This window comes from Manacus vitellinus, unplaced genomic scaffold (genome assembly GCF_001715985.3).
Source record: "Manacus vitellinus isolate BGI_N305 unplaced genomic scaffold, ASM171598v3 scaffold_30_pilon, whole genome shotgun sequence".
Classification (NCBI taxonomy): Eukaryota; Metazoa; Chordata; class Aves; order Passeriformes; family Pipridae; genus Manacus; species Manacus vitellinus.
Window position 1 is genome coordinate 533,608 of NW_021940291.1, and position 12,868 is coordinate 546,475.

General features: G+C 41.3%; 1 protein-coding gene across 11 annotated transcripts in view; it reads left to right on the forward strand.

Moving 5' to 3' along the window:
- Window positions 1-12,868, forward strand: part of BRSK2 (BR serine/threonine kinase 2) — a 316,083-nt gene that overhangs the window by 216,446 nt on the left and 86,769 nt on the right. For all 11 annotated transcript variants that reach the window (XM_018076101.3, XM_018076103.3, XM_018076104.3 and 8 more), the window contains exon 4: window positions 4,971-5,111. In XM_018076101.3, coding sequence (XP_017931590.1) covers window positions 4,971-5,111 — 141 coding nt within the window. The remainder of the gene's footprint in view (window positions 1-4,970; window positions 5,112-12,868) is intronic.

Here is a 12,868-nt window from a genome sequence, read left to right on the forward strand (position 1 = left end):
TAAAAAAAAGAGGATGATGGAGGCATGGAAGGAGTGGTCAAAGTGGCTAAGAAAATTATATTTCTGTGATGGTCTGATATCTATTTTGCATCACCAAAAGTGGAGCTAGAATGTGTTTATCAAAGATATAATGATGAATTAATTCAGAGTCAAGATATCTAGCTAAAATTAGACATGAAAGTTTATCTATCTGGATGGATAGGAAAACCCTTATCTTAGAGGTATAATAAAGAAAACATATAAAAGATACCAGTACAACCAAGGCATAGGGACCTGAAGAAAGCCTGAGTCAAAGTTAACACCCACCCTAAAAGCCTTCTTTACTGTTTTGGTTTCTGAAAGAGTAAATGGAATGAACTAAAAAGAAAAAAAAGAGCCTAGGATTATTCTAAACTTGCTTTTATAAGCTGTGTGCATATCTCTGATATGATATGTAGTGGGTCATTTGAGGTTAGAAATTCAGAATCTTTCATTGAGGAGGTGGTAATGATGGGATGCAGATGGAGAAATGACAAAGGGAATAGATAGAATGCTGCTGGATGCAATCTCTCTGTTCCTCTCCAATCAACAAAATTATTCTTGTATTTAGTATTCAGCTTCTTTGTTTTTAAAGACCAAAGTCTTGTCTCCTTCAGGCTCTGAAACTTAATCGGAGATTTTTAGTTTCATGTCTTGGCTTGTAGCAGGGACATAAGATACTAATACAAGACGTGGACCTCGGTGTCTTTATGAAAGCAAGCTGTGGCCTGTGAAAATATTTGCGACCTCATAAAGAATATATCTAGTGAGGAAAAGTAATCGAGAATTTATTTTTAGCATGCACTTGGTTTCATATTGAGTTGCAGAACCCTGATGTTTTCTGGCTTTTCCAGTGTCGTAGCAAGCAGAGGGGAAATTGGTGGTGGGTACAGCATGGAGTAGAAGGCACAAGGGACCACAGCTGCTAATCTCAGCTCTGATACTGGGCGACTGTAACTCCGGACAAGTCACTTTGCTTCACAGTTCCCTATCAGTAAAGAACAGGAGGTTAATGCTTGTTAATACTTGCTTCTCTCATGTGAAATGCAAGGATTAGAAGAGCTGGTGTGTGTCCAGAGCATCCAACATGTGAGACCTAAGTGCTTTTACAGCATCATTTGTCCTAATATAGGTCCTCTCTGTATTATCCCAGCATGTAGCGTGCATGCCGCCAGCCAGAGGCTGGGTCTTTCCTTTCCTTGAACCTCCTTGCAATGACTCTTACAGAGTGGGTTTTCTTATGTTTTCACAATGGGAGGACTGATGCTGTCAATCTTACATAGATAGGATTAAAAAAATAAATAAATAAAAGCTTCATTCACCAATAAGTTGCTTTTCATCTCTAAATGTAATAGGAGAGTAGTTCTGGTTACTGTTCCAGGATTTTTAGAATTTGCTTACTTGCTTAGAATAAATGGGAAAAGTAGTACTATAGTGAAATGAGAACCTGTCATATCTGGGGAAGATAAAAGGGAAAGGAAACTCAGGAAAATGCTTCTTAGTGTTTTTCACCCCTAGAGGCTATGTGTTATTTACCTTCTCCTAGATCCTCCAAGAGCTGGCATTGGCATACTTCCAATCCTATAGCACTTTGCTAAAGTAAAGGATTTTAGACACTGATGTGAGCTCAGGAGATCTGGATTCTTTTCTGTGCCATGGATTCAGGAAAGATGTAGTGTCTGTATGCCTTATTTTCCAGCCTCTGGAATAATGTTCTTTCCCTTGCTTTTTCTGTTTGGCTTTTCGGAGTGTTTATTCTCTTCTTCTGTGGAGTCACTTAGGCACACTCACACATACACAGATGGATACATACAGATATACAACACTTAGTGGGGTTTGTGTAAGCTGTGCAGTGATAGTTAGAACCGGTGCAACACTTGGAAATGTTTAAACCCCTCTTGCTGTCCTGTTTGGAAATAACAAGTGTACTACTACTGTGCCATGAATTGTGCCAGCAGAACATTGGCTTGCACAGAGATGGAGGCAGGTGCTGAATTATGCCCTTGTTTAATGGAAAATCTCCTAGTTGGGGGCTATCCTAAAAAACCCATGTCATACTAGCGGGAACAGGGTTGGTGGGTGACCAGCTGCAAATCTGAACTCAGGAATCCTAGCTGCAACATAGCCATGTAGTACTTGTGGAGTGATTCCTGCAGCATTTATATCTTGCACTCATCCACTGGGGAATGTGTTTGTCGTCCTTCTCACTCATGTCACGTTGGGGGCTTTGTCAGATCAGAATACATCGTCGCTGTGCTTCTCTGTGTCCCTTGAGTTGTCATAGGCACAAATCTTTTTCAAATGCTCTCCCCTGTTCATTTCCATTATTATATCTAGTGCTTCTAGGTGGCAAGCAAAAAATGAATAACCTTGTAAATGCTCCCTGTCTTTCAATTTGTTTTATTTTTCATACAACGTGTCAGTGCATTTTTGTTGAGTGTTTTTAATAAGATGAAGTTGATGAAAATAAATTGCTTTGCAGTTCCTGCTGTGGGTGACAGAAATGCTGGGTCTGTAATTTTCCAAAACTGCACATTTGAAAGCAGTGTGGAGGGTGTTCTATATGCCTGTAACTGCAATCATCTTTGTAATATACGTCCCAGAAAAGGAAAGCAGCTAGCAATTTGAATTTTGGGGGCAAGATGCACTGCTGGTATCCAGCTTCTGCTGGGCACAGTGAGAGAGGGAGCTGTCAAGAGGAATCTTAGGATTGATTCTGTGCTAGGCTTGAGTCTGCCATATTGGATAGTTAGCCACATCTGTCTCTAATGTGAGACAGAGAATGAATTATATAGCAAACCCTCTTATCAGATTGTCTCCTAGCCAAGGCTTAGACAGCAAGGACTGGGACTTGACCATGTGGATACCCCAGTGCCTCTGGTTACTGCATATCAGCTTTCTTCTGAGCATTTCAATGACTTACTCAAAAAATGTAATGTGAATACACAGCGATCTCCAAGTTACCAAGGTGTACTCAGTAGACAGTCTAGTAACTACTCATCTGTCTTTGAGAGAAGATAAACCACATATTCCAAATGTGATTTTCAAGTTAAGATTTTTCTTTTTTTACTCATTTTAATGAAAGAGGGGAAATTCAGTATTACCATATTTCTTGTAAATGTTTCTATTTTGATAAAAAATGCAGAAAATAAAAAATTCCCTAAAGTTTATAATTTCATTTTGTTGTCCATTTTTTGTGCTTTCTTAGTACATATTTAACTGGAAGACAGTATTAATGTCTGTCTTACTGCAGATTTTACTTTATTTCTGTAAGTCAGGGAAGCGCTTTCTCCATATATTAGGTGAGAACTGACACATGGAAGTTGCTCAGGAGCTGATGATTAACCAGGAACCCAGGTTCCACTTTTGCAACTTCAAGGCTAATGCCATTATCATTAAGGCAGTTTTACTTTCCTCAGAACTGCTTTTAGTCCTTCTTCTGTCCTATCTTTTTGGAAGCATTGAAAACAGTAATAATTAAGACTCCAAATTGATAACAGTCTTCTTCACTTTCCATTTCAAATTCAGAAATTTCCTTGGAGGTTATGCTGCTTGAGGTACAGAAAAGACAGTATTCTGGATTAATTATTTTTCATTGTCCACTCAAATTTGAAGAAGTGGATTAATGCTGGTAGTAAAACTATCCTACTGTAAAGCAGGATTGATGGATCATAGTGCACGTACAGTTCAACCTGGTCTGCTGTGCTGTTGGGAGGCAGGGACTGAGCAGTACATTCAAAAAATGTACTGGAAATGTATTGGAAAAATAACTAATTCTTGTTTGCAAGTTTTCTGGTGGTGTCTTGCAAACAAATTGCCAAAGGTGTGAATCCACTGTTCACCTGTACGTTGATGCTTTACACTGATGTTTATACTTGTTATTTCAGATTCTGGGTAAATTATCTCACTCTGTAATTTCTTCATTCTGTATTAAAATAGCATGGACGAAGCAAAAAAAGCGAGGAGACGCTAGGCCCCAAAATCATAATGGAGATGGAAAAAGTTTATGGAGATTTCAAGCAATCCTCTTTCTTAGTCCATATTGTATCTGGTTTGTTTTTAAGTGGTTCTGTTGATGGCGTTCCTGCCACTTTCCTGGAAAAACTGTTTCATTCCCACTATTCGGCAACATTTCCAGAGATTTATACTGTTTTCCTCTGCTTGGCTGCCTTTCATTTCCCCAACTTACAGCAAGATGGTCCACCTATGGCAAGTTCTTTCCTTGCAGAAGGTTTTACTTTTTGCTCTATGACTGCCAGGAGTGCAATATGAGGCCTGGAATTTCCTCTATCGCTCTTAGACCCCCTTCGTGCCGTATTTATTCACTCAGTGTCACATTTTTCACATTTGAGTTGCAAGGACAGGAAGCTACTCCAGCAAATAACTGGTGTTCAGCAGCAAAATCTGAATCTTTTATGTAGGTTACACACATGTTGGTTTTTTTTTTCCATAATTTACATGGTTCACCTTTTTTTTAATTTGCTCTAATTTGTTGACATCTGTCTGATTCTTTCTGAGTGAAGCTTTACTACAGCTGTTTTATGAAAAAACTGTCAGCTTGGTTAAAGGACCTGAGGCTTCCTGGTACACAGTCTTACTCCACTGTAGCTTGAAGAGCTGCTGTGGAACCTTATTCCTGATTATTCTCTTCTTCCCCTCCGGTCTTTTGAGTAACTTTTTGCTTCTTGATTCTCTCTCACTATGATATTAGACGCTGAATCCAACAGTGTCAGGTCTGAAGTTTGCAGGACCCCTGTTAAAAATACTAATCGCTCCTGATTTTAAAATTCTGATTCTCCTCCGCTGTTATTTCTGGAAGTGTTCTCCTTGACCACTATGTAGAAGCACTGATCTCCTTGACCATAAACAGAAGTGTTTGTGTGCAACTGTGTGACTGTGAAGGGGTTGATATGATCACGTACTTACAAAATCCTGGCTTTGTTATTTTCTAGGTATTTGGTGCTAGAACATGTGTCAGGTGGGGAGCTCTTCGACTATCTCGTAAAAAAGGGAAGATTGACACCAAAAGAAGCCAGGAAGTTCTTCCGACAAATCATCTCTGCTTTAGACTTCTGCCATAGTCATTCAATATGGTGAGTACAGCCATTTCCACAGGAGTTACCTGTTACATAAAAGCACATAGTAAGGGGATCTTACCTTGATATTTTTACTTTCTGATAAATTACTGATGTTGTAAAGCTCTAAAAGCATTGGGTAAAATACTGATGTATTTTTTAATTCTTGACCATCTATGAGACAATGTACCAGTCACAGATGGACTTTTCATGGAGAAGATTGTCTGTCATTTTTCACTGGAGGAGAATTCATTCACAGGTGATGCTTTAAACAGAAAAACCAAAACTACCAAAGAAAAACAGTTTCATTTCCATAATTTTTGGGACACTTACTAATAATTAAGATTATATACACTATATCAAAATGAATCCCTGAAGAAACCTGGGACAATTGCAAATACAACAAAGTCATTTTACGGCTTCCTTCATTTTTTGAAAACCTGCTGGCTTTTGGCAACCTTCACTGAGTCCCTTCTGGGCATTTGAGTCACCATTGCCTTTAATTTCCTTTCCAGTAGGGAAGAATTTTCTTATACTTTCTAATTCCATCATATTATTTAACCATCGGGTGTGGTTTAACCTGTGATATCAGGTGGTGTTTTAAATTTGACCGATTTCTCCTTCATCTCCAGCAAGTTTAGGTAATTTAAATTATACTGAAATCAAGTTGTTGTAATCAGTCTGAGCACAAGAGTTTCTGTATAGCTGCTGACCCACAACTGCCTGCTCCTTGCTCTCATAAATGCATCTCCTTGCATTTAGATTGGCTGAGGGAGAACATCTACATTATGTCTGCGTGACTGCTTCTCCATAGCCACAGCCAGCCATAGATCCCCAACTCCAGGAGGCCAAGGGCCACAGATAGATATTGCAGTAGCTGGATTTGCATTTGTGGTTACTTCTCAGCAACCTTACAGGGATTTTCTGTACCCCCAGTTCTCTGCTGAAAACTCACAAACCAGATGGCCCCAGCATAAAAGGCTACAGCAAAAATGGATGCTTAAATATTTAACTTGCTTTTTTAGCCCTCCCCCATCATCTCTGATTCATTTCAACAGGAAATAGTAATCAGAAAGAAAGCGTATTTCTGAATGGAAAGAAGAGCCTTTCTTGAGGATATATTGAGAAAAGTGTACTGTTAGCAGAAGAGACAGTTCAAAGGTGGTAGATCTGGGTGAGACGGTCCTTAGGACAATGTCTACCTGGTACAGTCAGGGTTACAATAGTCAGAGAAATTCCCAAAAAGGCCAAGAGCAGGTTGCATACCCTAACTAGAAGATCTAAGTTTACTCTATTGGCAGAGATGTCTGATCAGTTTTATTCTATGAACTCCACAATTTTTCCTCCCCGCTAATCAACTGCACTGAGTGATCCTGACCATTTTAGAACCAGCATACAACCTTGGTAGGTTGCAGAGCTGTTATTTTTTATGTACGCTGGGCAGTGTAACCACTGGTGGATTGCATACATACATGTTTCTGTTTCCTAGTTGGCTTAATACTTAGAAATCCAATCCAAGAAGACTCGAAAATGTTTAAGTACAACTGAAGAGAAATTATTTACTCTTCCAAATGAATATTCTGGAGAAATCTGAATCTCCATTGGGATAGTTTGTACTAAAAAAATGCATATATGCACATACATGCTAGTCCTTTGGGCTTATGATGGATACCTCTTGATCTGGGAGACTTTAACAAACTGAGTGAGGATCATGGTGAGTCTCATGTCAGACAGACAGGCAAGCATCTCTGCAGGTTTAACAATATGTGAAATCTTCAAGGCAGAGTGCCTTTCTCTCTTGAGGAATCCATTTTCCTCTGTTAAACATATTGGATTGTGGGCAGTAGTCTTACTAATAAGTAAATCCCCTGTCTCCTTGCTAACTCCCACTTGACTAGCATCTAGTTCTGAATAAGTTAGCAGTAAATCATAAGCTCTCCCTCCAGGTCACTCTGAGACTCGTGTGGTCTGTGTTATATTAGATTCTGAGTTGTATTCTAGACAGTTATCAGAAAATCAGAGCATGCATAAATACATATGTGTGCATGCGTGTGAGTATAAAAGTTAATGTGCTTTCCTAAGCAATGAAGCCTGACCTTGTCCTGTCATGGGGCAGTGAAATGACAAATCATCTCATCAACCAGGTTATCCAGTTATGACCACGTTGAAAAATGAAGGCTTCTGCTTTGGTTAATGACTAAATGTGTGTGCTTCTGACGTACTGGCAGAATAGATTGATGGTCTGCTATCCCCAGCCCCATATCATTGTCCCATCTTCTTCCTGTACCTCCCAAAACACTCTGAAATACCTGTGGCTTACTTTCACAGGAGTATGTAACCACAGTCAACATTCACTGCTCAAAATGCATTGATGCACCAGGATTCCCGAATCAGAGATTCAGGAAGGATTCCCCAATCCTCCCATCAGTAAAAGGCTTTTGCTGCTCCTGTGTGGAGAGATAGCCTCTGTCTGAGAGGTGTTTTCAAACAAGCAGCTGAGAAAAGGAAGTAGAATAGGCGTAGAGCTTGAGTCTGTTTGTGTGTTGTTTTAAAAATGTATGTGCTTTCTGTTCTTGTTCTATTTACTGGAGACAATGGGGGAATATTTGATGTACCTCACTCTGTGGTGCAGTCACTTATGGGGTTTTTATGATATAGGTTGTCCACGGGAGAATGCTTATAGATAACGCACTGTAGGGTCCTCTGAGGACTTCTGTGTGTACATAGCACTGTGCCAGGCTAGGGACCCACAGGCAACCGTGCAGCAAACTGAGCACCATGCAGAGGTATCTCATGGGATCCTGTGTTACCTTGCTGCTTTGCCTGAGCTGGCAAGCCAAGCAGTTAGCTCAGTGATGCAGCATTATTGCTTCTACTTCAGCTCTCCCTCTGTGCTTGCTCTGAGGGCTCTGCACTGCTCTGCAGTGCCTGGAGCAGACGCACTCGGCAGCGGTGTAAGAAATGGCAGAGGAACTTGAGGTTCCTCAGACATCAGTTTAAGACCATCCAAGCCTGGGAAGTTTTCTTTGGACAGAGGTGATGAGGATTGTTTTTTTTCCTAAGCTGCCATTCACCTAATACTGGGTGTCCACTTTCCTGAATTCAGGGCCTTTAAGATACCTCTGCTGGGTGCCCCAAATCAATAGTCCCTTTTGAATGTCCTGCCTCCCTACTCTGGGAGAGCTCTCGGCTAATTCAGCGCCGACTGTATTTTCTGTCGGAAAGAATGTGGGAGCACGTATTGGGGTCGGTCACAAATCCTTGGTTTCCTCGGGAAGAGCCTCTTTGATGTCGGTGTTGGGGATGCTGCAGCGGCAGCCGCGGGTGGGAGCGGAGGGAGGGCTGGCGGGAGCCGCATTGGCTGGGCGTGACATCACCGGCGGCAGCGGGGATTGGCGCCGCGCATCCTCCCGGCCCTGGGCTCCGGCTTTGGTCGGGCTCATATTCGGTGTCTGCATCTCACAAGCTGACAAATAAAAATATGATTACAGAAAATGCCCCGTGGCAAACCTTATTATGGCTTCAGAGGTAACAGATAATGCCAATTACTGCGCAGGGCAGTGGTGACATTGAGAGGAAATCCCCTGCGGTAATGAGCAGTGAGATGATTATTTCATTTTATTTTTATTTTGGTTGCGTTTCATTTTGTGGTTTTTGGTTTTTTTCCCTGAGCATACACAAGAGGGGTTAAGGCAGGTTCTTTATGAATATTGATAAATGACAATTATGAGGGCCCTTTCTCCTTTCATTGCCTGGGGCTGTGCTTGTTCGAGCACACACAAGGAAGGCTCTTGCTGAAGTGTGTCTATATGTGCATGCGTAGGCATGGGGGTGTGTGACTTAAAGGGCTGAGGCAATGAATAAGAGCTTTGTTTGACTTTGTCTTGTGTTCTTCCCCTTAGTGCAGAGGGGGAAAGGCTCCTCATAAAATAACACATTCACAGCAGTAGTGCCAAAATCTCTGGTATATTCCTGCAGGCAGAAGCTGCAGAGCACTGTCAGTAAGGAAAGCATCCTTTTAGCGACAAATCTGGGGTGTCTCTGAGAAACACAGAAAGCTGAAGAATGCCAGGTGCCATGTTCTGTCAGATAGTGCCACCCTCCTCATGACTCCTGCTCTGCCTTACTTCATAAGGAGCCTGCTGTGGTGTTCTGCAGGGAGGTTCTGTCAAATGCTGAATACTGCAGCAGTTAGACAGTTTGAAATCATGACTCAAGGCCTCCAAATGTGAAATTGGTCTAGAAATTGTGGAATTTAATAAGGTTGGTTGCTGTTCTGGATTTTTTTCTGGTCCTTGAGTCTTTAGGTTTTCAAGTTCTCTTTCAGGCTATCAGAAGTGAGAAGGGTATGTTTTCCCCCTGTTGAGAGCTGATATTCACCAATCATTACCTGAATCCAGGAGTTTCAGATCTGTGATCAAGACTCACAGTAAAACAGCGAGGAATTTTCAGATAACCCTTGTACAGGAAACCGGAGAAAACCCATCAAGTGTAGCAGCTGCAGTGCCAAAGGCAAAGTTACCAGCTCAGCTAAAGTCAGAGAACATGTATTTTTGTAAGTTTACTTCTTTATATAAGCCACTGGAGACTCAAAAATAGCATAGTCTTATTGTAAGCATAGCCAGGTAAGATTCTCTGGCAAGTACAGCAGTAGTGATCAGACCTGACCAGTTGTTCTGGCTTTGAAATGCATGACTATATGTTTTGAGGAGAGGTTGGTAGGGAGAAACAATACATTTTAATAGATTAATGAAAATAATTGTTAAAAAAGCAAGCAATGTTTTATGCATACAAATCCTTCCCCAGGATTCCTGATATGTTTATAGATGTTGTCCCTTTTCCTAGCTATAGTTATATTTACTTGCTCTGCAGAATTCTGTGAAAACTTACTAAATTTGAGCATAGCAACCATGGCTGTAAACAAAGATTCTTCTGTAGGTAGATACAAGTTACATGTTTGGATCTGATTTGCAGAAGCAGGAGAAAATAAGATTAAAGGCTTTTTCTGTTCATGAAATTTAAAATAATGCTTCTCATACTATTAACTGTTACTGATAAATTATCTGCATCACATCAGGCACTTTAAGAGGCATAGTGCAGAACAATTATTCTGTGGTCCGGCCCTACTGGGAGTTTGGGGTCAGTAAGAAAAGCATTTGCGAAGTAACCACCAATTTGATTAGTACAAATGACCTGCAACTACTCCAATTAAGAGGTTTCTTGGGTTAGAAATCTGTGACCTACAATGAGTTGTCATAGAAACCAATATGAACATTTCAGCTCAAAAATCACTTCAAAATAATGGCTTAGTTCATCATCTCATACCAGGTGACATAGCTCCTCTGAATCCAAAATCTAGAGTCTGTCCCTACACTAAAATTCTTCTGCCAGCCCTGGGTGACAGTAGACTGTTTTACTTCTGTTTTTTATGTATACTGCAGTTGCTTCAGTACAGACATTCAGTACAGGGATATTCCCAGAGCAGGAGGATGGACTGGAATGGCAACAGAGGGAACTGTGGGAGCTGTCTGAATAGCATCTCTGGCAGTAACTAGAAAGCAGGCATGACCAGTGTGTAAGTGGGAAACTGGAACATGTTAATGCATATATGTGCCTTTCATTTTCTATGCACCATCTCCAAGAATGGTGCATTTCCATGGGACAATTTTTTCAGAGCTCTCTTGTATCTATCTTATGCTGCAAGGAAATTGTAAAGCCTTTGTTGTGTCTTTTAAAAGGGGGATGTTGCAGAGAGTCTGACAGTGGGTGCTTCCCCTGTCATGGCTTGTTTAGTGGCTCCCTTTCTTTCATTCACTTTCCCTTCAGAAGCCTGCTGGATGCCTGCTCCTGAGGCCATCCTCTTGTGCTCTTTTCTTGGTTGAGAAGCTCTGGGAGTCTGTGGCCACTATGGATCAGGCTTACACTGACTTCTTTTGCAGTGCTGCATTTCTCAGTCATATTCTTTCTCAGCATATGCAAGGCTCAATTGGAGAGTTTGCTGTGTTTGTCAGTAAAGAAGCTGCTTTCTTCTGGTTTTCCAGCCATGTGATAAAGCTCCTACAGCTTTAGAGCCTTTAGAACAACAAAAGGGTAACGAGTCTTCTGTTCACCTGCAGAGAGAGGAGTTGATGCGGTCGTATAAGACACGGAGAGCCAGAGAGATCAGCTGGAATGGGACCAAATTAAATGCATTTACTCTGCACTGTTCCATTAATGCCAAGTAATTACCACATACAGTGGGATTTTTGTTTTGTTTTGTTTCATTTTGGCACAAGAGAATTCTTTTCAAATGTGAATGCATTAGGCAGTCCAGGCTGCTGGGCTCTTAGGTAAATTATAACAAGCCTTCCCTATTCCCATATGTTCCTCTCCCTTCCCCTTGGCATTTGGAAAACTGGCAATACAAAGATGGGAAATGCAAATGCAGAGAGGAAGTCTCTTTCCCAATGGCAGTGATGCTGGTTCTGCCACTCTGGTGCAAACTCTTGGCCTGACTTCTATCCCCAGGATGCTTCCTCGGCAAATTCAGAGCGGTCCAAAGATGGATATCAGAGAAATGTTCCAGCTAGAAGAAAATTTTCATTGGGGCATGCAATTCTCTTGTGTTTGAATGTGCAAGTACTGTCTAATCCCACTGGCACCCTGATCTCTGAGAACGGTACTGCCAAAATACAAAAAACATGCTCAGGCTGCCGTGAAATTCCTATGCTAAGCATCCATACTGGACATTAGGGACTGTGTTGAAAGAGGGATGGAGAAGGGTCAGAGAGATACAAAACTGCTGTATATGACAGTTCTTGTATTTTGGGGCCCAGGCAGCAATAAATGTAATGATTCTCAACGGAGTCCACACTGTCCTCTCTTCTCAGTGAAGTGAATATTTCTATAGTGAAGGGCTGATAATTTTCTTGGCTTTATTTTGATGAGTGTCTGAAGGAAAAGAAAGAAAAGCACCTTAAGGTCTGTTGGTACTCCAGTTTTTTTTTCACATATACTATCTCACCACAAGTCCCCCAGTCCCAACTTAAAGCTTTCAAAATGCTTGCTGGGAGGTGGGTCAGCACCTCTCCTTAAAGACCTCCATCAGCCCATGTAGCCTGGTCATTCATGGAAAAGCCTTCCACAGCACAGTGAGGTGAAGCTTACTCCATGTTTGGAATGTGGATAGTGGCACCTCCTTTTTCCTCTCTTTCTTGGAATGGCTCTCAAAAAAACCCCTACAATATGTATGCCACTCTACAGGAACGTCGTTTTCCCACTTGATTCTCCCTAAAACTGTGTTGTGGATCCCAGCTGATGGGAAGACAGGATGAGATGGGAAGAAGGAGACTCCTTTCCACTAGTGAATATTGTACTAATTTCCAAAGGCATCATCCCTTCCCTTTCACTGTCTCTCAGTGGTCTGGGAGTGAATCTGGTTCAAGATTCACATAAACTGTGTTCCAACCAGGGCCTGTGGCAGATCTACCAAGGCTGGAAGCTTTGAATCATGGAAGGGGAGCTTTTTTGCATTTCCTTTAGCTGCACTGTTTTCCTGAAATAAGATGTTTTGTTGTGAGCATGCATCTATGGCTGGAGAAACTCTTGTGGATGTCCTGTGCTTAGGTCGTGCTCCACCTTGGTGATTCCTACATGTTTTCTCTCTTCTCTCTAAATAAGCTGCACAATTTTAGGATAAGTGAAACATTCAGTTTTTAGATACAAAAGTCACATGTCAGCAGTATGCCTGCTACAGACTGAATATATATATATATATATATATGAATCATATCAGA